The following is a 25,288-nucleotide window of genomic DNA, read 5'->3' on the forward strand; positions in this document are numbered from 1 at the left end:
GCGATTCAGTTTTCCACAAGCAGGATCAACGCGTCCATAAAGCAATTTTCTTAGCACGAAGTGAGAGCACTGACTCTTAACGACTATGTTTATTGTATCAAATGTCTGAGCTGGGAAGTATGCTGTGTTGCTATGACAACCAGAGACCATATGTTGTCGCTGGCAGTGGTTTAACTGTATACTGAATTGTTTTTTAATTAAGTGATTTAGCTTTTGTAAATGTCGCCAATTTCTTTGATGTGTTAAAATGTAAACTACTTGAACAAAAAATGATGAATCTTACAAGAACATTTGGCCTGTGCTCCAGACAGTCCACTTTAGAAAGCACCACTTCACCTGCCTGCTTTTCTTTCTTTTCTTATTGTCACTTAGTTGACATTCATTTTCGCCTTGATCTTGTCTGGATTTCAGACAGCAACCTTAAAAAGCCCAATGAAATGAGGAAGATGGAAATCCAATAATTGCTTACCCTGAGCCCTCCTGAGAAATACCTTACCTTAGGGGGAGACTGCTGCTGCTGCTGCTGTGGGCCCGGCTTATTGGAGGGGGGCTGCGCATGCTGAGCATGCTGAGCATGCGGATGATGGTGGGGATGGAGGGCCTGCGAAGACGAGTGGTGTCCTTGCAGAGGCCTCAGGGCACGGGGGATGAACTCTGGGGCCAGTGGGTTGAGGACGTAGGTCTTCTTGAGCTCCAGGGCCTCCAGTTGAGCCTTGATCTGCTCAAAGGTGATGCCATGTAGGCTGGAGTTTTCGTGGCAGATGGAAATAAAGTGCTCCCAGAATTTCCTGAAAATGGCCAAAAACAAGACATCAGATGTCCTTGTTTAAGTTGAGTTTGATAGATTTTCTTAGTATAAACAGTCTAAAAATGAAAAAGACAAATATATGTTATATCCTATAACAATATGCAAGTTCTCTAAAATGCAGTGGAACTAATTTTATGCTTTTCAATCATACTGACAGTGAAACCAAATCTTTCTGATCAAGGACACTGACTAATGGAAAGAAGCAAAAAGAATGGGTGCAAGAATATTACCTATTCTTTTAAAAATCAATCTTTGCCTTTAGTGACCTGATTTAGAAACACATAATAACTTCAGAGCCTTCAGAGCGAGTCGTTTTGTCTTTCAGTCCATCATTGCTAAATGCCGCCTGTTACATACCTAGATCATTTTGTTAAACTGACCTACAGCACAGAACTAAAAAAAAAAGATTTTATCAGCAACCTTTCACTCTGACATACCTAGGCTCCTCTCTGTCGAAGGCATCTTACAACTCCTTCAGCTACTTCAGACCTTCAATTACTGGAGATTCAGTGCTGGGTAAACAATACATCTAATTCAAACCCATCAATTTAGCTGGTCTGTGTCGGCGAGCTGACATTTGCAAACAACTGAACTGTAAAATCCCCGGCATGCTGTGTCGACTATCATAGACAAAGCACAGTTGCAATGGAGAAATGATGCGATAGCTCTACGTGAGGTGGGAGAGAAAAATCCTGTTTCATTTAATAACTGTGATTCCTCTAATGCATGAGGCTCTATATATTTGTCAAATCATCACTGCAAATCAAAGTACACCATATAAGCCGTCACTTTTGCGATGCCCCAGCATTGAAGGCTAATGTTCAAATTGCCAGTATTTACCTGCAGCGCCCAACAGAGCACAGTGCTATGGGGTCTCCCACGACTGCAACCAGGGACTGGGCTCTGGTGATGGCTGTGTTGAGGAGCTTGTAGTTAGACAGGAATCCATAGTCAAGGTCCTCTGTTGAGTCCTCAACTAGCTGCTCTTTACGCTTGATGGCTGTCTGCTTGTGCTTGCAGGTGTGCCGTGTCCGCACAGTGCTGAGAAACAGCACCCGGAACTGTTTGCCTGCAGACACACAATTACAAAGTATCTAAGCTGTCCGAAAACTGCTAAGCCCATACACCTTATTATAAGAAGAAGCAAAGACAAATGAACCACAGGGAAGATATAATTGTGGTTGATGCACACTTTGTAAAAATAAGCAATACATTTACAGCCTGATTTCTGCATTTGCTTCCATCAGTAATAACTGAAATCACCCTGTTCTGTTTAATTAAGTTAAGTGCATTGTACTATGTGCTGCTACAAACAATCAACAAAAGTCACTAAAACTTACCAGTAGAAAATATTTCTAGTAGTAAGTTAACTATCCTAAGCGGTTCACAAACCACATAAACACCATTCAACGCTAAGCACTAGAGCCTACAGAACAGTTTTTCTTCTGTTTAGGAATGTGTCAACGTGTTTCATGTATGTTTTATGTGGTAGGCAGACAAAAAGCCTGATGCAATACAAGAAAGAGCTGAGGAGCCCAGAGCTTTAGGGTAATGTATCTCTGATATTATGAACATTGTCATTTGACACAGAGATGTGAGAAACGACATAGAGAAATATTAATAAAGTACTAGGGGATTAAAGTTGTTGAAATTTATAACAAATTAAAAATTTTCCATTGCTGTGATATAACTACAACATAAACCATAAGATTTTACTGATAAAATAAGATGGAGGACTAAAATAATATGTGCTTTGTCAACTGCAGACTAAAGAGGCTACTGAGGCCATCTCTATTTCGTGGTTTTCTCACCTTGGACATTGAGCACTCTTTCCACGCTGACCTCATGCATTCTCTTCTTTCTGAGCTCTGCACGGATGCGGAACACCTGGTCAGCGTACGGTGACACCACCCCGATGCTGCCATCGTCCAGCTTACCCCAGGCCACCGGCCACTTCTTGCGCAACTCTTCCACCCGCTCTACAATCTCAAATACCTGGGGAATTTAGAGGTGTTAAATTTAAGACTTCTTGCAATCATTGTGAAAACACATAGATTAAATCTAACACGTGATATTAACAAAAAGGTAAAATGGCAAATCAGACGTTAACATAACACTTTCATGGTGAAAATGTATATTCACAAATTTTAAGACAATGTATAGTTAGACACAGGATACTTTACAGCAGTCTGAACAAAATGGTTTATTTTAAAACCTTTCAAAACAGTAAAGGACACATGACACCACGATTCTAATCAAATTAATAAATGAATGAATAAATGACTCTGACAGGTCACTTATACGTTTTATTAAGGAAAATCATCAAGGTTTTAACTGGAAAAAATAATAATAATGATAATAATTTTAAGGTCCTGTGTGCACACTGAATATAGGAGCAATGGGACAGAGGAAGAGGTGACAAAAATCCATGCCCTCTTCACACTATGAATCCTACACATGTCCCAACCTGAAAAGAACTGTGGGAAGTCAGGGACTAAGGGATATATTTTTGCCCGGGTTAAAAGGCAACAGCAGGGGACAAAATATTTGAAGAACAAAGGAGGCTTTATGTTCTGTATAGCACTGAGCCAAGATAAAACAGGAAGCTATTGCTTAAGAAACTGTGTGATAAAGTCCAATCAATACTACTTCCTCATACACAGATAAATTTAAAATATGGGCATTTTAATCCCAACAGACCTAATTGTGGACCCAATACCGCATCTGCCACCCAATTTCATTTTGAGGTGACAAACTGTGCTTTTCTCATGTCTCATGAAAAAACCCAAATTTGCTTAAATATTAGTTATTTAAACAAGAGTTTTTACTGTGAATCCCCACTGTTCTTTTATCACATGAGCAGTCTTTCAATTTCAGTTCAGAGCTTAGGCACACTGCGGGAGGCTTTGAACTGTCATGGAAATATTGTCTTCCACTTGAAGCTAAGCCCATCAAAGACACGTCTGACACGTGGACACATTTTGTGAATGTATTTTAATTCACCAAGATTATGATAATGTTGTAACGGTTTGACATGGCTGCTGTACCACAGAGACAGGAGTTAATTCATTTGGCATTGTTGACAGTTTGGGAGCAAAATCAAGAGGCATCCATGTTTTAATTGGTTGGAGTGTGTCATCGCAGGGTCAGCGGCCACAGGCAGCCAATGACTACAACCAAATGACCCTACAGACGAACCAATCCCAAGCTAGACCTGTCAGTGAATCATGCATCATGGTGTCAAATATAGTTCTTGCTTGGTCTAACTGAGTTCATGGGTTTCATATTCAATTATAAGAAAAAGACATTGACTGGTCCTAATGACAATGAGGAAAAATAAATGTGCTGATCATTTTAAGGCTCTGCTTTAGACTGTTTCCACGAACTCGATAAATAATATCAATGGATTTCATTTCAGGGGGCTACAGCCTAAAAATCATATTCCAATGGGAACTATCCCAACTTGGATTCTCCGGGACCCATGTTAATGCAAAGTCTGAACTGGGCCGTAGCTGCCCTTATTCATAATGATGATTTCCCTCTTACCCCATCACAATTTCTAAATCTAAATATGCAGAAGCAGCTAGTCTGGTGCTTTGTGACAACACAGGAGGTGTGCAGGGGGCAGCTCTCCATGGTAGGTCGCTCATATTTTGAGTGCTAAGAGTCATATACACGATCCCTGTAATTGCACATAAAAACACTCGCCAAATAAGCCATACCTCAGCATTGTTGTAGTAGGCAGTGCTATTCTTCTCCTGGACATCTTCTCCTCTGGCTGTGAAGAAGGTCAGAGGGTAGAAATCCTTATGGGAGGGCTGCTTCCCACTAGCCATTAGCTTTCCATCATAAAATAATTCAGATGTGTAGCTTTAGGAAGAAGAGAAGCAAAAAAGAAGGGAAAAGATGGTAAATGTGTGCAAGTTAAACAGGTTTTATGTAATGAGATGTTAATTAATACAATGCATAATCTATCAGCAATCATTTACCACAAGTCTTAATTCATATATATGTTAAACTTGAAAAAAAAAAAATTCTATTCTTTCTTCAGTTTTGGTGCTGTACCTTTACTATAGCTCAATGCTGTGTAACCCAAGACTGTACATGTATCTCAACCTATCTGAGAAGGCAAAACTAATCATATACCTATAATATTGGGCTAAACCACGGCTCCGGAGCCGCATGCAATACAAATGTATTTTATTTTAGTTAATTTATTTTTTTTAAATATGATTCTAAATTTGAATTGATGGTGATCTTGTAACATTAAAATAAAACGTGTTTAATTTTTTGTCGCTCAAAATACGTCACAACTGCCGATGTTCGACACCTGCCGGCATCATTTTAGATGTCAAAGGGGTTTTGTGATTTCTGTGGGAAACGGGTCTAAATAGCTCTTTGAGTGTTGAAGGGTGCCGACCCCTGGACTAAACTTGTGTTGTTTTTTAAGAACTAAAATAGAGGACAATATTTGTGATCGACATTAACCATCCCTTTAATAATAATCTTCCAGCGCTTGCATTTCTAATGTAACCCCCTGTATTGCCATAAGAGAAGGACTGTGGCACTGTGTCAGAAACCTCCTCCCCTCACACTGTTCCGACATCAGAGTGGATGTCTATTTTGACCATTCCTCGTGGTTTCCTCAAACCACCACTGACTAAAGACACACAGAGTATTCTGTTGACAGGGGACTGTACAGCAGCAGAAGATGATTACACTATGTATCAATTTAACAGCAGCAGCTGCCTTTAAGTTGTAAGAGGAGTGTTCAATTTATTTATATTTTATTATGTTGTAGTTTTTTTTTTTCTGATTATACTTTTTTGTTTCTCTTTATCCATCCTATCTGTTTCCCCTTTTACTTTCTTAACGGACTGTTAATTTGTCCATACTATATCTGTGACACCGGGAAATTTCTGTAGAGATTTTACGTTAAAACAAATAAAAATTTAAATCAAAATTTAAAAAATATTAAAACCTGATACCTAAAACTACCAGTACATGATCCATCAGAAATGTGCAGCAAGTTTAATCGCAAAAGTTCTTGCTTTTGCAAAGTATTCAAGCCAAGAGGAGCCTGGGAGGACTTGATTTAGTCACTGGTCATTGGGTAAAGTGTCTGTGGTGCAAACAGAGTTAATGTGTGGTCCAGTGTGGTCATTTGTAACGACTGTAACTTTCACCTCCTCCTCCTCCACCTGTTCAGTCACTACTGAAAGTCCACTCAAGGCAGTGCCAAGAGCTCACACGTACTTGATGATAGCTTCATGGGAGCGGTAGTTCTCGCAGAGCAGGATGCGACAGGGGAATTCAGGGGGGTAGTGCTCATACAGTCGGTCCAGCAGTGACACGTGCAGGTTACGTTCTCGTGCAAACTCACTGTACACAAATGGACTGAGCTATAGACCAATGGACAGAGAACAGAGGGAGAGTAGGAAAGCAAATTTAGTTTCACAGCATGTCACATGTATATTCCCATGTTTGCAAAATCATCATCTCTCATCTCTTTTCTATTGCAGTTTAGAGCACTGTATCTAATGATCTAATGATGAGCCAAACTATGCTTTCCATGTGAACCAAATACCTGGGTCTTTTAGCTGATTGGCTGAGGGAATACTGATCAATGAAACAACATGCAGTGTTGGACTGAAGGAAAAAAACGATTCACGGGGCAAGTAGACTAGAGACTACATGACGGTCAATAAGATTCCTTTAAAAATGTATTGTATTTGTTTAATAAACTACTTGCCTCTTTGAACATTACGTTCCATTTAATTCTTCACTCTAGGAACTTGTTTTACCTCAATGTGACTTTAGGACATTTTATTTTATTATTTAGGTTTACAGGTCATTAAAACCAAGAGATATTGAGTTGCAGTGGTTGCAGTGAAATTTACTCAATGTAATTTAGCAATTTGGGTATCTAACCACTACCATGCGCACAGCAGATCGTCTTTAGTCTAAATCTTAATTTAAGCCTGGCAGTGAGAGAGGATCCACAGTCTTATGGTCATGAATGGAAAACTATTGGAGAAGGAACAAAAGGGATAGAGTAACAAAAAATATAAAAGGCACCATTGTTCCTTAGCTTGCAGAATGTTTACGTCGTACAGGATAAAAGGGTAGATTAATGCGAAATTATGTGAAAGTGATTAAAAAAGAGACTGGTGGCCACTGTATCTGAATCGTTTTCTTTGATTGAAAATATTATTGCATGGTTGACTCTTACTACTTTGTTGTGGAAATTTTGTGCAACATCTAAAAACCAGGACAGCTTGATTGATGAGAGTATATCCAGTAATGAATTGTTGTCTGGGATTAACCTGGTTTCTAAAATCAACATTCCACATCAGCCACAGTCTGTTCTTATTAGGAAGAAGAAGAGCTAAGTTTAAGAGGCACGTTAAATAGGCAAGTCCTCTAGGACCAGCCGCTGACGCAACTATATGTATATACTGTTTGTCTAACACACACACACACACACACAGGCAGATTTTCCTTTGAACTGGCGACACTTCATGGTTTGGTCAGATCCTATCAGTACATTTAGTGAGAGCCTGTGTTGGTTACCTGCATGTGGTCTCCAGCCAGCACAATGCGGGTGGTCTTGCTAGCTAGAGCAAAAGGCATGATGGTTTCACACTCCATGGCCTGGGCTGCTTCATCCAATAGGACATGAGTGAACAACCCTGGCAGAACAGATAGCACACCAACAACAATTTAACTGGTAATTGATAATAGCATCACCTAGTAATTTATATTGAATAATAATAAGAATATTCAGCAGGTTAAAATACATTTGTTATTTATTAAATTTATCCCACACTGCAAGTACCTGAATTCAGTGTATAATGCATAAAGCAGGCTTTTGTGGACTTTTTGAAAATGATTGAACAGCAGCCTAACCCTGATTTAAAAAGCTCAAACTGTGCTCAGCAGTATGAGGGGAGGGGATAAAACAGCATGGCAAATGAGCACTAGAGCGGAGAGCAGAGAAGAGAGAAGAGAGAAGCTGAATAACAACCAGCAACCTCAAAAGCAAAATCACTTCCAGAGGATAGTATATGCTGACATGAAATGTGACAACTGGAAATAACAAAATAAACTCAGGAACTGTCAAAAAGTAAATAACAAAAACATGCTGGCAGAAATGGAGGTCGAGCAGTTTGATCTGAGGCAACAATCACTCTTTAGTGTCTGCCACTGCACAAATGCAGGCAAATCGTATTTTGAAGACATTTTATCCAACTATAAAGGCTCAAACCTGTGCTTTTGTTTACATAATGCCTGAATACAGTGAGTGGGATATCAAACAAAAGAAAGGAAAAAAAATGTTTGGAAAATCAGACAGAGTATATACTGTACAGATTACAACATTATTGGATTCCTGCCTTCTAGGTTTTGTATTTCACCTTCTAATGGAAAAACTGTCAGATTGTAAAGAAAGATTGTTTGGACACAGAAGCTGAATTTTCTTCAAAGACAGGGTGTGTTATGGAGAAACGTATGGGCACAAATACTCCCTGAATAATTTGCACGCCTTTAATATCATGCACTTGATGGAGATGACAGAATGGACAGACAGCCAAGCTGGAGCATGTTTCAGTGTGTAGAGCAACGAAAATGAAGAAGTGCCGTTGATGCCTGCTTGGAACTCTTCAGTTTTTCATGGCTGCAGTGAATATTATTTTGTCAACAAGGCAGTCACAGACCTAATGTAGATGAGTAATTCATTACCTAGTAAGGTAGCGCACTTTAGGTGAACATGCTATGAATTGTAGTCAAAAGAGTCCTGCTGCATCATGCCTCCTTGCTCCTTTACTTCAGTAAACATGAACACACAATGGCCTGGTAATGTTCACAAACGATGTACATGATCCGTGCAAAAAAAAGTTTCTCCAGGCAGGGTAGTAGTAATTAGTTAGGAGGCAAGAGGAAGGAAAAGATGGTCTTTATGAGCACCAAGCAGACAGGCAGGCACACGTAAAGGAACATGGTGCTTAATGTTTCACCTGGGACAGAGCTACCTGCCTTGGGGAATCTATATCTAAACCATGGGCCCAAATTACATTTCTGTAGCTGCTATCTGTCACTGGGCTAATAATGGTGTTTTAATCTGGACAATGGTGGTGACAGAAAGAAGGAGGATGGGATAATAAGTAGAGGTGAAAGAAATGTCAGACTTTCTAACCCTTTCATAGTTTGTAAGCATTTTGGAAAGTCTCTTACTTGAAAGGGTCTATGCATGAGACAGAAAGACACGTTTTAACACTGTTCTCAACTCTCTCAGCGTGAACCCCTTTAGGAATCTAAACTTAATTAAGGAAGGAACATCCCTTCCTGAAAGCAAGATGAGCCACTCTGCAGAACTTTTATAATCTCACTCTAAATCAATATTTGTCTGAGGCACAGCACAAAACAGACAATACTGTGCCATCTTTTAGCATGCCCAGATCTGCCCTGTACTTCTCAAAACAAAAACTATTTTCTTGTTCTTTAGGAACAACAATTATAATAAGGTGTCATTTATCAGATGATGGCACATGATGACTGTCTTATGGCTGCCCGATTACAGGAATGCAGTGGACCATCAATAACGACAACATTGTGGTTATTACACACCTAGAGACAGACCGCATGTCGCCTCAGAGAAACATCTTTACAAAATCGTCTCCCAGCTGGATGAACTTCATTCATAAATACAGACTGTATATACTGTGTGTCTGGGTTGGAAGATTTGTTACAGCTACTTAGTTGACTTGCTGACTCCCAATTGCCTAATTTCCTGGCGATTTTCATCACCATCAAACACCAGGAGAGCAGGATAGATGAAACGTTGGGAGGAGGGCTAATGATGTAAAGTACATCAGAAACAGGCAGATGGTGTTCCCAAGCAACAGACAAAGCCCCTCCGATGACACATTAGTGTTGGTTATTAGCTTGCACTGACAAATTGGTTTGTTTTCCATGTCTTTTACACAACTTCAATGAGTTCCAATCCCCTCTTAATGACAGGCCTCTCCCAACACCGATCATCAGAGTCACTGGGGATGACCAATGTACGGGAGAATACAGGAATACACTCTGTTTGCTCTAAAAATGTTGTACATCTACATGTTTAAAGGCAGAAAATAAAATTAAGCATCTCAACTTTACAGTAATTATTACTTTTAACTGTACACATTTTTTGCATATTGACTCAGTTCTGTTCACTTATAATTCATTTTTGTTATTTTCTCATTTTCACTCAGAACAGTCTAAAACTTAGCTTACTCTTTGAATATAATGTAAAACTACTAATGACATTTCCAGCTGTCTTAATCCATCCATAAAATTTTAATTATTTAGACTACTCCCACAGCAGGCTTTTGTAGAACAGTATGATATAAAATGTTTGATACATCTACAGAACCCACCATATCACATTAAAGTTGCTGAGGACAGTTTTTGTCCATATCAACCATCACTAGTCTGTCTTAGCACACGAGTGATGATTAAATGTCTTTCCCAACAACTTACCCGGGTCCAAGTCAAGCTGGCAGAGGTACTGGGAGGTGCTGAGGGTGACCACAACCACGCGGTGCCTGAGGATGTCCTCCCTTGTGGGCATCTGGAAAGTGATGTGTGTGCTGGAGATGAGACAGTACTGCTGGACTACTGGGTGGACCGTCTTCACCCAGCGGTTCCTGAAGTATACCCTGTGGTACGCACAGAAAAGGGGAAGATAACAGAAAGAAGAAGGAAGATAGGAGAAATGTTACAAACAGAGAAAGGGCAAACAGAGCAATCCAAAAGTCTGGTAATTGGATTGTTTGTTTACAACCATATAATTTATATTGAATGAAAAAGTTGTGCCATTTGTTCCAGTTCATGGGGCAAATACAGAGCCTGTGCGGTTTCCTTTTTTCATTCATGTGGACACCTTAATACGAACACGATGATGTCATCACCTCACCCCTCTAGCCCCCTACGTCGCACAGCAACAAGAACATCAAAGCCGGACTACAGGCTTGTGATGGTGCTGCATCAGATATTGACTCTTGTTGGGAGGCTAGGGCAATATCTACCATTGCTTCACCACTACGATGAGCTAGAAAGCATTACGCACTGCTGATGTGCATGCGCCGCCGCCTCTTCTTCTTTTTTTTGGCTAAGTTCTGCAGCAGAAACAGTGCCACGCATAGGCCTGAGATATGAACTACAGCCGTTCTACATCTAGATGCAGTTTTGCAACGGATCGACCTTAAGGGCAAAGTTCTCGACACGACACCAATGAATACCCTGGAAAAACGGTTTTGTTACGTGAACATGCTAAAACACTAAACGCTGCTAAAACGTGATAAGAATTCACTGATGCAGAGATGTTCTTGGTATCTGTGTCTGTACTTGTTACTTTAAATATCCAGAGAGTTTGAGGTCTCGTCCCCAAAGTCAGAAAAGGTCACAGAGGGGGGGGGCAGAGCCACTCAACAATCTCTGTCTCGTATGTATGTGTTATTCTGACTGCAAGCTTTCTCATAATGATTATCCAGTTGATACACAATTGATAAGTTTATACAGTAATTCTCTCCAGCTGGTCTATGCTGACAGATAAGCCACAACCACTGAACACAAATTATGTCATTTGAGTAAATCTCTGCATGGTAGTAAAACTGTACTGAGATCACATGTTCCAAGAGCACCATCTCATACAAATGCCTTAAAATATATACTCATGCATGTGGCGTTTCACTTAACAGGACAGTACATGAAGAGCATTGATCACATTTGAATGAAACATGTTTTGGCAGTGTGTTGTTTAGCCAGATGTCTGTACCTGAGAGGTCTGGCGTGTGGATTGCCCGCTTCAACATAAGGATGAAGGTAGTCCTTAATGTAAAGGTCAGCCGCACTGTTGGAATGGGTGCAAATCAGGACCCTGCAGAGACAAAGAAAAAATACAGCAGGCATGAAATACCAGTTTCTGCAGTACACAGTGACTGAGGTCTAAAACCCATGATTTTATCAAAAAAACTTGCCACAGGCAAGTGTGGGAAATGTTTCTTTATTATAAGGTTTGGTGACAAATAAAAGTCTTAAACTAGAAGAATTACACACCATTTCTAATACCAAGATGACCAAACCATTCTGTTGGGCTGAATGCTTTGATTACTTTTTTCAACTTTCCTGCTGGACTTGTCAAAATGGACAGAAGTCGCCTCACTACTCATAGGAAAACCATGACTGACCAGGTCCTGTCTTCTTCTCTGTTTTAACAGTGTGAGGAGCTGGAAGCCAGAGGGGTCACTCCCCCTTGTCTTGGCTTTTAAAATATCTATAATTCATTCTGAGCATAGAATAGTAAACGCATTCAGAGTGAAATGAGGAATGAATATTACATTGCTGCACATTTTCCAAATGCCCTTTTTCTTTAAGATTACATACACACACCCTGTTTTCCCTTATTAAAAAACAAAATGTTAGCTTCTGTTAGGGGACACTGTCCGAGATATTGCATTCATTTTTCATAAAGACCAGGGAACCATTTATGTGCTGCGCAACATCGTACTGCTTCTAACTGGAGAAAGTGCAGAATTTCCTGTGGGCATGTGCACACAGTGAGGGAGCTCGCTAATGATGAAAAATGGCAATGGAAGAAACTTTTGCCATGTTTTATTGTTATACAATACCGCGTGGGCCACTGACATGACATAGCTCGATTGATCAAATTATGTATTGGGTGGACTTCATTTTTGGAAATGAAACTAACCATGTGCATTAACAACAAATGGCACAAATTCATCCTAATGACTAGGACACGTTGCCCCTGAGTGATGGCACATGGACATTTTGTAAACTTACTTTATAGTGAGGCACTGCACAGGCCAGCAACCCTACCATCACTATGACATTCTTTGATTGACCTACCTTAACATCTGATTGATTTATGACTCATGCTAACATGATGCACACACTCCTATCTAGAACCCCCTTTCTAGAGGTTCTTAGGGGGAGGTTGTGATATCTTGTTGTTGTTTAAAATTTCACCGTCGTCCACAGAAGTCTTCATTGCCATACCTCTTTTTTTTTCCCTTTTTGTTTAGGGCAAATCTATCCCATACACAACAGTGTATGACACTTTAATCAAAGCAGAATAGATGGATAATATTAGCTGGGTATTTGGTTGCACCAACTATAGATCAAACGCTCCCCTACGAGCCTTCGTCTTTGGGCACAGTTGGGATGGAATTATTGACAAGAAGGCAGCGAGGAGCACACTAATGAGATGGCTCCTTGTTTTGAAGGTGTGTGGATGTGGTGTGAAGCTCATTTAGCAGTGTGTGAAACAAGCCACTTGTGTTACTCCAACTGGTAAGCTTAACTTAGCCTATAGTGGCACAAAGACATGCAATTTTTGCAACCATGAATTTAAAATGGAAACCTGTAGCATAAATCCTGTCACAGCACACACTGTACAAGCTATGAACCCACATCAATAAATACTTGTCAGTGAGATTAGATAAAATGTTGAAACACTGCAAAACATAATGCAGTGCAATTCAAATGCAACACAAATTACAACCAAAAAGACAGGCTTGCTGCTCACCAATAATGCTACAGTTACTTGACAGGTATGGAAAGTGCCAGCACTTACTCTCACACCCATTAACATGTCAAGACATTTTTTTCACACCTTTAAAGTGCTGAAACAAAAAAAGTGCTAACAGCTATCAGTTCAAGTTTAGTTACTGCTCATTCTAAAACTAAAAAAAACATAAATAACATATATTATTATGACAATGTTTTGTTTTGAGCTACATTTCAGAACTGGCTCAAATGTAAGATGGTCAGAGTGTAACATTATTACAGGGGTTATAGAGCAAGGCAAGAAAATACAACAAAATGCAAATTCACTTTCTAGTTGCCAACGAAGCTCAAAAAGTTTTCAGTTGTCACCTGCTGTTGTCCTGGCGGAGGATGTGCTTGACAGCCTGTGCCAGGGTGAAGGTCTTGCCGGTACCATAGGGCCCAATGATGAGGATCGGAGGAAGGTGAATAGAGATGGGTGTGGTGATGGCAAGAATGGCTTCTTTCTGCTTGGCATTCAGACGGGGATCCAGCTGCTCGTCCCACTGCCTAAAGGCGGAGGGAGCGTGGGGACATTTTAAAACTTTGGATTTCTAAGTAGTCATTGGATATACATACTCATGAACAAGGAATAACTTTGAACATTAGCAACAGCCTGGTAATCTCAATAACGTGAGTGGACGGAAAGACTAAATTTTACACAGGATAACAATATATGCACGCGCAAACAAACTGATAGTTGTGGGATAAGTTGTATGGTGGCTGGAGATATCAGTCAACCAGATATAGTAGAAGAATGAAAGACAGGAAATGGAAAACACAGAGGTAGAAAGTGGTTAAGAAGAGACAGAGCCATCATTTTAGTCAGCTCGTTAGTGTATACATTCTTCTCTATAGCCTTACACATTAGTTATTCAGAAATCTAAACAACGCACCCATATCCGACTATGGTCAAGCTTTGAGTGCAAGCAGGATACATTTATGTTCCACACTTTTATTTGTCAGTTAAGTCAATTGTATGTGTAACATTAGTTGCATTATAAAAGTCATGCTGACATGGCTGTTGGTAGGGAAAACTCAGAATAATGTGAGTCTCACATGTTTGCTTTAACACACAAATATTCACAGCAGAGAAGGTGCAGAAGGGGTGTTAATGCATCTCCACATAAACGTTCAACGGCATGGCTAAGAAAATAATATAACCTTTAAGGGAGCAGTGTTTATTGAGAAGAGGCCTGTGTATGTGGTAAGGAGGGAGTGTTTCATGAATGCGATTTTGCGCACATACGTGTGAAAGTGTGAGTTATTGTGCATTTAGCGTGTGTGTGCGTGTGTCTGCGTCTGTTTGTCTCTACACATCAGAGTCCTCATTATGAAGGCTGCATCTTCTAAAGTTGTGAATCCACCAACACCAATTGACTGAACACCGACCGAGACATAGTTGGGGGCCTGAGAGATAAGTGAGTGAGTGTGTGTGTGCGTTTATAACTGAGATGGATGGATGAGATCCATTAGGAGCTTTGGAAAGCTTAAACTCCTTCATACAAACTGTAACTTGCCCTTACATGTTTGGTTTGGGTGTCACCAAACCTCAGTCACTCACTGGCGTAAGAGGAACAGTTACGCATTATTACATTATTAACTCATCGTGGGAAAAAATGATGTACTCGATCAAAACAAGGCGCTAGGTTATAACATATTTGGTCAATTTATAAGGCACAATTAATCGTGGTACAGCTGCAATTAAATATTTGCAAGTTATTTTACACACATTTTTATTCCTTAACTGCAATGCACTCTCCATTATAGATGAAATATGCACCTTAGCTCTATACACCATCATCTTAACTAGTGAGGTAAAAGATATGGAAGAATGAAGACAGTGTTAAGATAACAATTTCACATTTCACACCCAAACATTTAACTTTTAATTGTGATCCATAAAATCCATATTTTAATGTTATCAACCACTAGGCTTTAAACCACAAAGTATACTTTTGAATTGTTTGTGGTTACCAACACTATGAGTGTGCTCATGTTAAAACTCAATCAACCACGATAAAGAAATGATGATCTTAAGCTAAATTCACTCCTTGGTCCCTACTTAACCCGACACCCTCACTTATCCAAATTCCAATTAGTCGAGTTACAAAAAGTATCCATGAATCCTATTCTGGAGCCCAGATAAAGCAGCCACCAAGACACCCACAGGGGATTATATTTGACTCTGGCTCTTGTCAATAAAGATTACTGCCTCACTTCCCATACCTGCCCAACTTCAGAGACAGATATCTTAAGCTGAAGGGACCTGCAAACATTTCCAAATGGTCAATGAGTTCAGCAAGGGGAGGGATTTTCAGTCAGCTCTGGAATTGATGTGGTGCCCCTTCTGAAGGGGTATTTGTCAAGCTAATATGATGTGCATATATTAAGGAAGTATCTGTATGATAAACCTGTGTAGGATTAGTTGTGTTTACTAAGCATAAATGTGTGTGCATCTTGGGTGCAAACATTTCCCGTCACTATTAAAAATATATGAACTGACAATGCATCTGAACAATTATTCATGTGCGCAGAAAAACTGTTTTTACTTTGTTCTAAAACACATATGTCTGAGTAAATTTCTGCAGAAAACCTAAGCATGTGTGTGTGTGATGGTGTACATGGTGGAATACACACCTGTTGGGGCTCCAGGGGATGGTGGGGACAAGGCTAACATCAGGGAAAAGGATGGTATTATCTTTGATGCGATCCAGGGCATAATGCATCTCACAGAGTGGCAGTCTGTTCAGCTGGAACTGGAGCTCCACCTGACGCAGAGTCCACACAAACAGCTTAATAATCGAATGGCCTATATTCACACAGGCCAAGCAATACAATGGAACTCATTACAAAACTAGGAATAAGATGTTTTTCTTTGTCACATGTGACAAAGCTCATGATATGTAAAATATGCCAAGCATTACATGTGACAGATTTTAAATGTGAACTCACATGTGTATATTATATATATATATATTCATGTACCCTCAAAACCAAAAGTATATGCATCCCATTGTGTTAATGCTTTTTTGAGCGAGACCTAGACCTACAACACTCATAAGTCCACCTGCAGCAAATTAAACTGAGCAGTGGATATACTTTCAAATGTGTGTAAAAATGCATCTAAAAATGCCACAACAATTGTCACATTTGATACGTTCATGTTTCACTACAAAAAACCCATCAAAATGTATTTCACTGTGCTGTGCACTGGCACAGAATCACTCAGATTGTTTTTCACTGCTAGACGGCCTTGTTATCTGAAGACAGACCAAGTCTAATAACAGGAATACTGTAAAATATTTGATGCTTTGGGGCTGGTGTGTAAATCTGAGGGATAGAGGAAAAAAAATGATTGGTTTAAAGAAGAAAGTTTAAACATTAAGTATGGAGGTGGAGAATAAAGACGAAGCAAAAGAGAGAGACAAATACAGACAAATACAGGACAAGAGAAAGCCTGAGATATGAAAGAATGGGAGAAGTATGAAACATCAGGGTTGTGTGGAATAAGAACCTAAAACGACGTGTTTTCCATGCCAATGTCAGACTAGAGTGGAGAGACATATCGAGCTGTAGTAGCTGAAGGCAGAGTCATTCACAAACAATTACATCTGCACTCAAGGACGCAGGTTTTTCTGGATACCTCTGCAGCCTTTTGTGAAAACACTAACAGGTGAACTATTCATACTTTCTCGGAGTCCGATGTTTACTAATTCATGCAAAGAAATGCTCCTACTGGACCTCTTCGCCATTATTTCACCCCACATGCCATCAGTGTGGATATACCTGTAATTCTCTGTCAGGCAGCAGCCCCAGTTCCTCACAGCAGTCCTTGCAGATCCTTAGGAAGATGTAATCCTTAGTCTTCTCCTCAATGACAGCCTCATAAACACGCTCTTTGACCCCAGGAGGTGGCTTGCTGCTGATGCACTCACGGCCCAGTGGCAGCAGCAGTACTGAGTTCACCTTGGTCATCACAAGCCGCCCAGCCAGTGTATCCTGATGTATGGAAAAAAAACATAGTTCAGTATAGTTTCCTAGCCATCAGGTACCGTTGGGCTCCAAGTACCAAAGGCAGAAAGCAATGTGCCAATGTGTGCACAGCGACTGCTACTGCACCAAATCAAGTTACCTCAGAAAGTGTTTCAGTGAGTTTGAAACGTGCAAAGAGCTGTCCATTCTGGGCATACTTGGCTCCAACAGAGATGCCTGTCAGCATAAAGCTAGTAACCAGCTGCAGGTTCACCTTGATGTTAAACCTAGGAGGCAAACGTGGACATTAGTTATGCATTTGAAGACATCTATTCTCAACTTATAAGTCAGTATAAGGAATAATAGCGTGACGCTGATAAATTATCGTTAAGTAAGGGAGGCGAGGTGTCCATTATCAGAAATGAATGGACGACGCGGAGGAGTGAACCATCCGACGCGAAGCATCATAAGTTTTTCACAAGAAGCGGCTGAGTGGACTATTTAACATCTCCCGTCCGCAGGCGTTGCCAGGGAAACCGTTGTGATAAATAAACTGTGAAATAACGTATGTTCTGTGTTTCTGTTGCCACGTTTGAGCCAGTGCAATCATTTAGAACTGTCATCGGGTAATATGACTGGAACGTCTTTATGAGTGTCCATTATCACTTTTTAATGTACACCCTGCAGCCAATCAGAATCAAGGATTCACCCTGACCCAACTAGTATCATCTACACAATTCATGCTTTCATTAATCCTGCTGTTTTATTGATGCACATTGTCTGTCTGTTACCGCTTGAATGTTGCTTATTGTATGTTTCTTGTATTTCGATGTTTGAAGGCTGTTTCTTTGTGCTTATTGGTCCATCTACTGTAATATTCTCTTCCTTTCTGTAAACTGTCCTTGGGTGACTTGAAAGGGGCTTCTTAAATAAAATGTATTATTATTATTATAACAATGTGTTCTCTCTTGACTTAGACACAGGTAAATCTCTCCTTTACTGCAGACAACGTGACATTACCGGCACAGAGGTTACGTAAACAGATATTTGGTGGGAAACCGAAGCACTTCCGGGAAAAATATTAATTTCATTCTAGATTGTTTCAAATTGCCTGTAGTGTATGATCTGAAATGATGAAATAGTTAGAAATATTGGTGATGAAATGTGTCAATCATCAGCTTTTTGGCTAAAACTCAAAGAGAAAACTTTTACAGAGAATCAGACGGCAAGAAACTCAGTTCATGTCTCTAGTCCTCCTGATTCACAAGTGGCAATAAGGTCGACGTCATACTCACAAAACCAGAAGTGACTATTGTCTGAAATGAATTATTGTGACAGAAATGGAAACCCAAATTGGATCAGCCATGAAAAGTAGTGAAAGCTGGCAGGACATTGATGAACCAGAGATTATTTATATAGGGACTGGAAATTGTCCAGATTAAAAGAATTTTTGACACAGCAGGTAATAACAGAAAAAGATACATGACCCAATTCTTTAGATATTATATAAAGAAGCAAAGATATAAAATACAGTTGCTAAGGGTAATTCTCATGTAGTTATTTCAGCAATTGTGTGAAGCAGGAAGCTTAGTTAAACAAGTGGCACAGAAGGTTTTAAAAAGAAAACTAAAATCGGTATTCATTCTAAAGGAAGAAAACAGCTTGGTTTTCTTTCACTTCTCACACATCATTAAATGGCTCTGGTGAAACACACTCTCCAGCCAAGTCTGACACCTTGTGGTGGATAAAAAACACAAACTCACATCACGCAACCAGAGACAACATGTCTCAAAATGTATTGTAAAAATCATCAATGAAATATGAATATTTCATTGATGATTTTTATAATACATATATATATTAAATTCAAACTGAATTCATCTAAACTAAACAGACTTGAAAACAGCTTTTACCCGTGGGCCAAGCGAATAATGAATGCTGCCAATTCATTTTAAATGACACAGTAGTTTATTCTTTTTATGCTTGAGGATACTGGTGGCGCTGTGAATGAGTATCTTTTATGCTATTTATTGTTGTACTATTCAGATAGTACACATTTAATTTTGTTGCGCTGAAGGATAATAACAATAAAGAATGTTTTAGAACTCCCAGCTGGCTGTACACAAAGGCTGCATGAAATTCAATTCAATTATACAAATGTTACATTTTCACAATTATATGCAAATGGGTTTTGTGGATGTTTTTTGTGTTGTTAAACTCAAAATGAAGAACCTAGATTAAGAAGAAACCCAGAACATTTCTATACTCACTTGCTGACTTCTTTATATTGTGCGATCTCCTCTATGTAGAGCAGGTCATGCAGCCGGGCCTGGTAGTTGTCTTTGGTCAGGGTCTTGTCCAGGACTGACTGGGTGAAGAGCTGATCTGCTGACAGAGGTATCTGATAGCGGGAAAGGAGGCTGCGCTCCAGTTCAGCCATCGTCTCATTGGGACTGAACTCAACAATGGTCTTGCAGGAAGAGTCCCAGCGCTTTGCAGTCATCAAAAGCTGCTGCCTGGCTGCCATTAGGTGTTCTAGGTCTGGAGAGCAAAGAACGCGATAATGAATGAAAACATTCGTCGCTGTTACTGCTTGTTTGACCAGTTTTGATCTGCACACTTTATGTGTATATATGTTTTTAAAATGCTGAAATCTACATTTTAATAGTGATCCATAAGAATTAAAACATACAACTCCATTTCAAATGCCCCTGACAGATCAACGTGTTCCAATCATACCTTCAATAGAGGCAGCATCCACCATGATCCGCTGCATCAGCACAGGTTCTGAGCCAAAGTCAAAAACTATGGTCTGTCGGAAGGTGCCGAAGATCTCTGTGCTGAAGCCCACTGCCACCTTGTAGACACAGTGGTCCAGGCCATTGTCTGCTGCCACTGTCAGAATAGCAAAGTTTCATGTAAATGCGTTTAAACTTGCAAAATCAATTAAAATGACAAAACCTAAGAACACCGTGTGAAGTGAATTCCACTTGTTTGTGAAAGCAAAAGAATTTACGCAAAAATACTTTAATGTGAAATCAAATTTATTGTGTATTGCCAAACCCCAAGTAATAACTGGGTGCAAAGTTTGGCAAAAGCGCAAACTAGGGCTGCAACAATTCATCACTGTCATGAATGACAGGGAAAAGGCTTCAACTCAAATGTTAGAAGGGTGGGAATTCATTAGGCAGAGAGCCACTAGCACTGTTACAAAGAAGAGTCACTGGCTCTTCAACCTTAATAAAACAAGACTGTAGCTTAAGTATTTGAAATATAACAGTGAGTTTTCTCTGATTGCTACTTTGTGTTCAGTGCGTGGGATTTTTCACTGTGTCTCACACAGACAAAAACTCAACAAAGACTCCGTAGGACAGATGCTGAACAAAAAGTCAACATTTGCTGAATGGCATCACAAGAGAAAAGTATGAAATGGGTAAAATATGTCATTATGGTTATGAAAAAGATAAATGAAAATAAGATAAATGTTAAGCATATGTATAACTGAAAAAAGTTAAATACACCAAAAAAATCCATTCCTTGTGAATATACTGTGCTTATGTGCTGTACCTGATGTCTCCTCTCCTGCTGTCCACTCCTGGCAGCCTTTAGGAACGGCTTGGAACCGCTCTGCAGCTGACACGCCTGTGATGAAGAAGTGTGGCCGGTGGGCATCATAGAGCAGAGCAATGCGATACAGCTTTCTAGGAGGCTAGTAAAAGAGAGCAATGGGAACATAATTAGATCTTTCACAAAATTAAAAGGTGATTAATACACAGACCAAAGCAGCACTGACAGGTGTGTAGTAAAACAATGGTCTAATTGTCCTGTGCCAAACGGACAGGTGATCTGGTTAGACCAAGACAAGATTGAACACTTCACCCTACCTTGCACAACAAGGAGAAGATCCAGGAGTGGGCAGATTTTTTGGTGGTGACGGTAACCGAGAGGCTGGAGCTGGTCTCTACGTTCACTCCTTCTAAACTGTCACTTAGCTAGAAGACAAAATATCCACACTTAGTCGGAAAAAGACTTTGAGGTCAGTTAGCTCCTGCAGTTTCACTTAGAACAATCATAATGTATGGAAGTGGAATTCTCATGAAAGCAAAATGTTGGAGCACATACTGTTTATCTCTACTACTACAGCAGCATGAGTGCCCAACTGGTCTAGTAGTTAAAAAACAAAACCAATGTAAAGGCATTTAGAGTTTGTCTCAACAAACACTTCTCGCTGGAGTTTACATGGAGGACAATCAATAATGCTAGAAACTTTTGGATTTCAATAAACTCACTAACCAGTACACATTATTCTGTGTCCCAACTGGGAAAAGAACCCCAACTTTGGGACAGTGATTTTGTTCTTTTCTACCTACTGAGTCACATTTGAGGTTGCATGGTCCACAAACCCACTCACCACTTTCTCTGGGGAGAGGGAGTTCATCCACTTCTCTATTAGGGTCTCCATGTAGTTTTCTGTGAAGTGTTTGCTCTCCTGCTGCTGTTTGAGGCGGATGAGGCGTGACGCATAGCGCTTCTGCCACTCCATCAGCTCCTCTTGCGAGTGGGCTGATGTACACTGCGCCCCATATCGACACAGACCCTGCTCCAAGTACCTACAGGAGCGGTAAACGGCGTGCTGAAGTCAAAGTGCTAAAAACAAGCAGCTATTTAATCAGTTACAAGTTCCCATTGAGAATTATCTGGATTTGTTTGGTACAATTCTAAATTACGTGCATCTCGGTACATATGCAGTACAATATGGTGTAACAGACCAACATTACAGCAGTGTGTATTACAGCAGCTGTACATAAGCCATAGACCTCACTTTATTTACCATAATCAAAATATAGTAAGAAGTGACATTTTTCACAACCAGGAACATAAGTCCTGAGAGCAGACCAATAAACTCTATCTGGTGGTGAACCACAAAATCTGAAGATGTTCACAGAAGTGGCTGTAGGCAGAAGGGGCATGTACTAGTGTTTGTAAAACGATTACCTCAGTGTGAAAAGAGTGACATATAAAACGAAGCGGTAACTACTACTGCACTCATTACTTTCTGACAGCTACATTAGTCACCTTGTTATGTATCCTACAATAATGAACATGGCAGATTAATTTTGCTCTGCACTATAATGTGTGAAAAAATCTTTGCTGAGTGCACCTGCAAATTACTAGAAGGTTTGTATTACCTTTTGCAGAGTGTGTACTCCTCACTGCTGGTGACTCCTCTGGGAGGGGGCCGGAACTGCCAGCCATCTTGGATTTCTGTCAATACACAAGGCAAGTGGTCAATATAACACGTGAGATTGATCAATATATCGGCCCGACATGTGATGTTTTTTTACTGGTAAAAGTCGCACCAGCCAATATGCGGACACATTCGCCGATACATATATATATATTTTTTTTTTTCCTGGCAAGATTTGCAGAGAGATGCATCCACAGGCATCTCTGTGCTGCTGGAGGCCCTGCAGACCCTGCGGACCGTGCAGCCCATACATCGCCCCTGCCCCACTAACAGGGTGCATGCAGCTGGAACATTCTTGTGCTCTACCTCTACCTGTTTATTTTGTATGCATTCAATAAATGTTTATGCTATTGGTTAAATTGAGACTTTTAACATTTGTTATCATTGTGTCATTTTTATTATGTTAATAAAGGGAGAATAGCAATATAGATTAAGAAAAGCAGTGGCTCCAAATATCGTCTCAGAAAAATCGGCAGCATGTATTGGTTCATTGCCCAAGGCTGATGATTAAAAAAAATATCGGCCCTAAAAAAATCCATATCGGTCGATCTCTATAGGACACTAAGCCAAAGCCTCCAAAAACATCAGGAGCTTGGCATTAGCCTGCTGGTATCATATTTAGAATGTGTTCAAGACGCCAACTGGCTGAATTAACTCTGTTAATATAAATCATGTCTACTGTAATTAAATACATGTAGTTTTTTGGCACAGAGCACATTATAGTTTCTTTTTTTAACATGCTGAAGTAAGTCATAGTACAGATCTGCTCACCTTCATCCTGATCATCTGTGTATTCTGGCGGCATCTCCCTGTTTATAGCCTAACAGAGAGAAGGGTGCAATAGGGGAGTTATTAGTGGGTGCAGAAGATTATTACCATTGCGTCAACTGGTAACTTTGTAGCATCCAAACAGTTGAGCTATTGTGCTTATTGCAGCAAACAAGCAATTAATTTACAAATGATGAAGAAAAACAAATTTACAAACAAAACACAAAAAATAATTGAGTTAGTATTGGAATCTGCAGTTATCTTTGGGATTCTTGCTTGCAAGCATTAAACCATCATCTGCAAACTGACAAACACCAAAAGACATGAACAAAAGAGCAAACTAGATGCATTTACCTCTATTTCAGAGAAGAGCATTTTTAATCTGGTCAGATCTTTTGCAACAATGCCATTCTGTGAGGGAGACAAATGGTTTTTGTTACAGCATGCAGCAATTGATGTTCTATTCCTATGGATATTTACATTTATAATTTTACATTATCATTGTAATATGCAGAATAAAAGTCTCAGTATTTGCAACTCTAAAACAGCAATGAGAATGTGCAGAAATAAATATGATGTTCAAAGGCTCCATGTTCCCTCATTATGTAACTTCTATGAGTCAAAGAATGCATTACACAAGTGACTTTATGTGACACCATATCCAAAATATGGTGAATGTTGGGGCAGCACTCTGTGGGTATTAATGATGGCATTTCACCACTCAAGACTAATGACGAATTTGTGTATTTTTCCTCAAACTATCATGTTTAATTAACACAATGACACAAACATGAAGAAAGCTGTAACATAAGGTTTGAATTGTGTTTTGTGATGCTTGGTACTGGTTTTACACATTTCTGCTTTATATTGTCTTTAGTTTGAGCCCGTTGGTTTAGTGCTGCTGTAATGGCTAAACTAACATCTGGCAAACAGGCAACTGCAAAACAAAGAATGTGTTGGTGTTAACCGACACGTTCATAGTATATTGAAACGATGCACTGTCCCTGAAACACCGGTAAAGTAAAACTAAAAATCTGCCACTAACAAACATATTGTTCTAGTCTCAACATATAATTACTGCTGACGCTGCTTGCGTAGCTGCCCACTACTCTATGTGTTTATGATCGGGAGGGTTATCTATAGAAAGTGAATTTTTATGTGTGCACGCTTAGCCAAAATAGAGTTGATTTAGGTTTTCCAGTGTACCATCTTTATGGATATAGTGTGCATGATGCACATGTAACATACCATTGGCTCTCCATACAGGGCTTTAGAGAGGATGTTGGCCACCTCCTGCAGGCTACCATCCAACAGCATGGAGCGTAAGCTCGCCTGTAGTGAGCCATCTCCCCTGGCAATTTCCTCCGCCAGTACTAGGACAGGAGGAAGAGGTAATGGAAAGAGAAAACATATTTAATTAGATCAGAACCATACATTGGGAGAATGAAATAACAAAAGACACGAGAATTGTGAAAAATTAAATGAATGTGTGAATAAGATTTTTGCCAAGTTTTCCTCCTTTTCAAGTAGGAATGTGGTCATACTGAAGGATAATATTTGACCCCAGATATCACCGACTGTACACTTTGATAACAAAACAGAGGCACTCTAGACATCACATACTATATACTTAAAAACTGAGGCAAACAGACAGACATCTGCAAAGTATGTAAAAGCATATCAAAAGTCTAGTGGAGAAAAAAAACAGCAGATGCTACAAAACTGAACTGCTACTTACCATGTTTACAGTCCTCATCTGCTTCATCATAGTTTTTCTGTTTTAGGAAGAAGAAAAAGTGGAGAAATGTTAGAACAATAACAAATGTGAATACATTGTGCTTAAGGGTTAGAACCTCACATAAGCTCCAAGAATGGCTATC

The 25,288-nt window shown here is 39.8% G+C and overlaps 1 protein-coding gene across 2 annotated transcripts in view; it reads right to left on the reverse strand.

Moving 5' to 3' along the window:
* The window catches only part of helz (helicase with zinc finger), a 42,765-nt gene that overhangs the window by 11,328 nt on the left and 6,149 nt on the right, over positions 1-25,288 (reverse strand). For both annotated transcript variants that reach the window (XM_047579477.1, XM_047579478.1), the window contains exons 3-24: positions 25,147-25,183; positions 24,657-24,781; positions 23,763-23,819; positions 23,412-23,460; positions 22,582-22,657; positions 21,804-22,002; positions 21,277-21,384; positions 20,960-21,101; positions 20,132-20,287; positions 19,663-19,933; positions 17,553-17,679; positions 17,207-17,419; positions 16,058-16,188; positions 13,748-13,927; positions 11,628-11,729; positions 10,331-10,509; positions 7,382-7,500; positions 6,065-6,210; positions 4,531-4,678; positions 2,620-2,803; positions 1,649-1,877; positions 497-788 (exon numbers count right to left, since the gene is read on the reverse strand). In XM_047579477.1, the coding sequence (XP_047435433.1) occupies positions 497-788; positions 1,649-1,877; positions 2,620-2,803; positions 4,531-4,678; positions 6,065-6,210; positions 7,382-7,500; positions 10,331-10,509; positions 11,628-11,729; positions 13,748-13,927; positions 16,058-16,188; positions 17,207-17,419; positions 17,553-17,679; positions 19,663-19,933; positions 20,132-20,287; positions 20,960-21,101; positions 21,277-21,384; positions 21,804-22,002; positions 22,582-22,657; positions 23,412-23,460; positions 23,763-23,819; positions 24,657-24,781; positions 25,147-25,183 (3,270 nt within the window). The remainder of the gene's footprint in view (positions 1-496; positions 789-1,648; positions 1,878-2,619; positions 2,804-4,530; positions 4,679-6,064; positions 6,211-7,381; positions 7,501-10,330; positions 10,510-11,627; positions 11,730-13,747; positions 13,928-16,057; positions 16,189-17,206; positions 17,420-17,552; positions 17,680-19,662; positions 19,934-20,131; positions 20,288-20,959; positions 21,102-21,276; positions 21,385-21,803; positions 22,003-22,581; positions 22,658-23,411; positions 23,461-23,762; positions 23,820-24,656; positions 24,782-25,146; positions 25,184-25,288) is intronic.

This window comes from Mugil cephalus, chromosome 2 (genome assembly GCF_022458985.1).
Source record: "Mugil cephalus isolate CIBA_MC_2020 chromosome 2, CIBA_Mcephalus_1.1, whole genome shotgun sequence".
NCBI classification, from domain to species: Eukaryota; Metazoa; Chordata; class Actinopteri; order Mugiliformes; family Mugilidae; genus Mugil; species Mugil cephalus.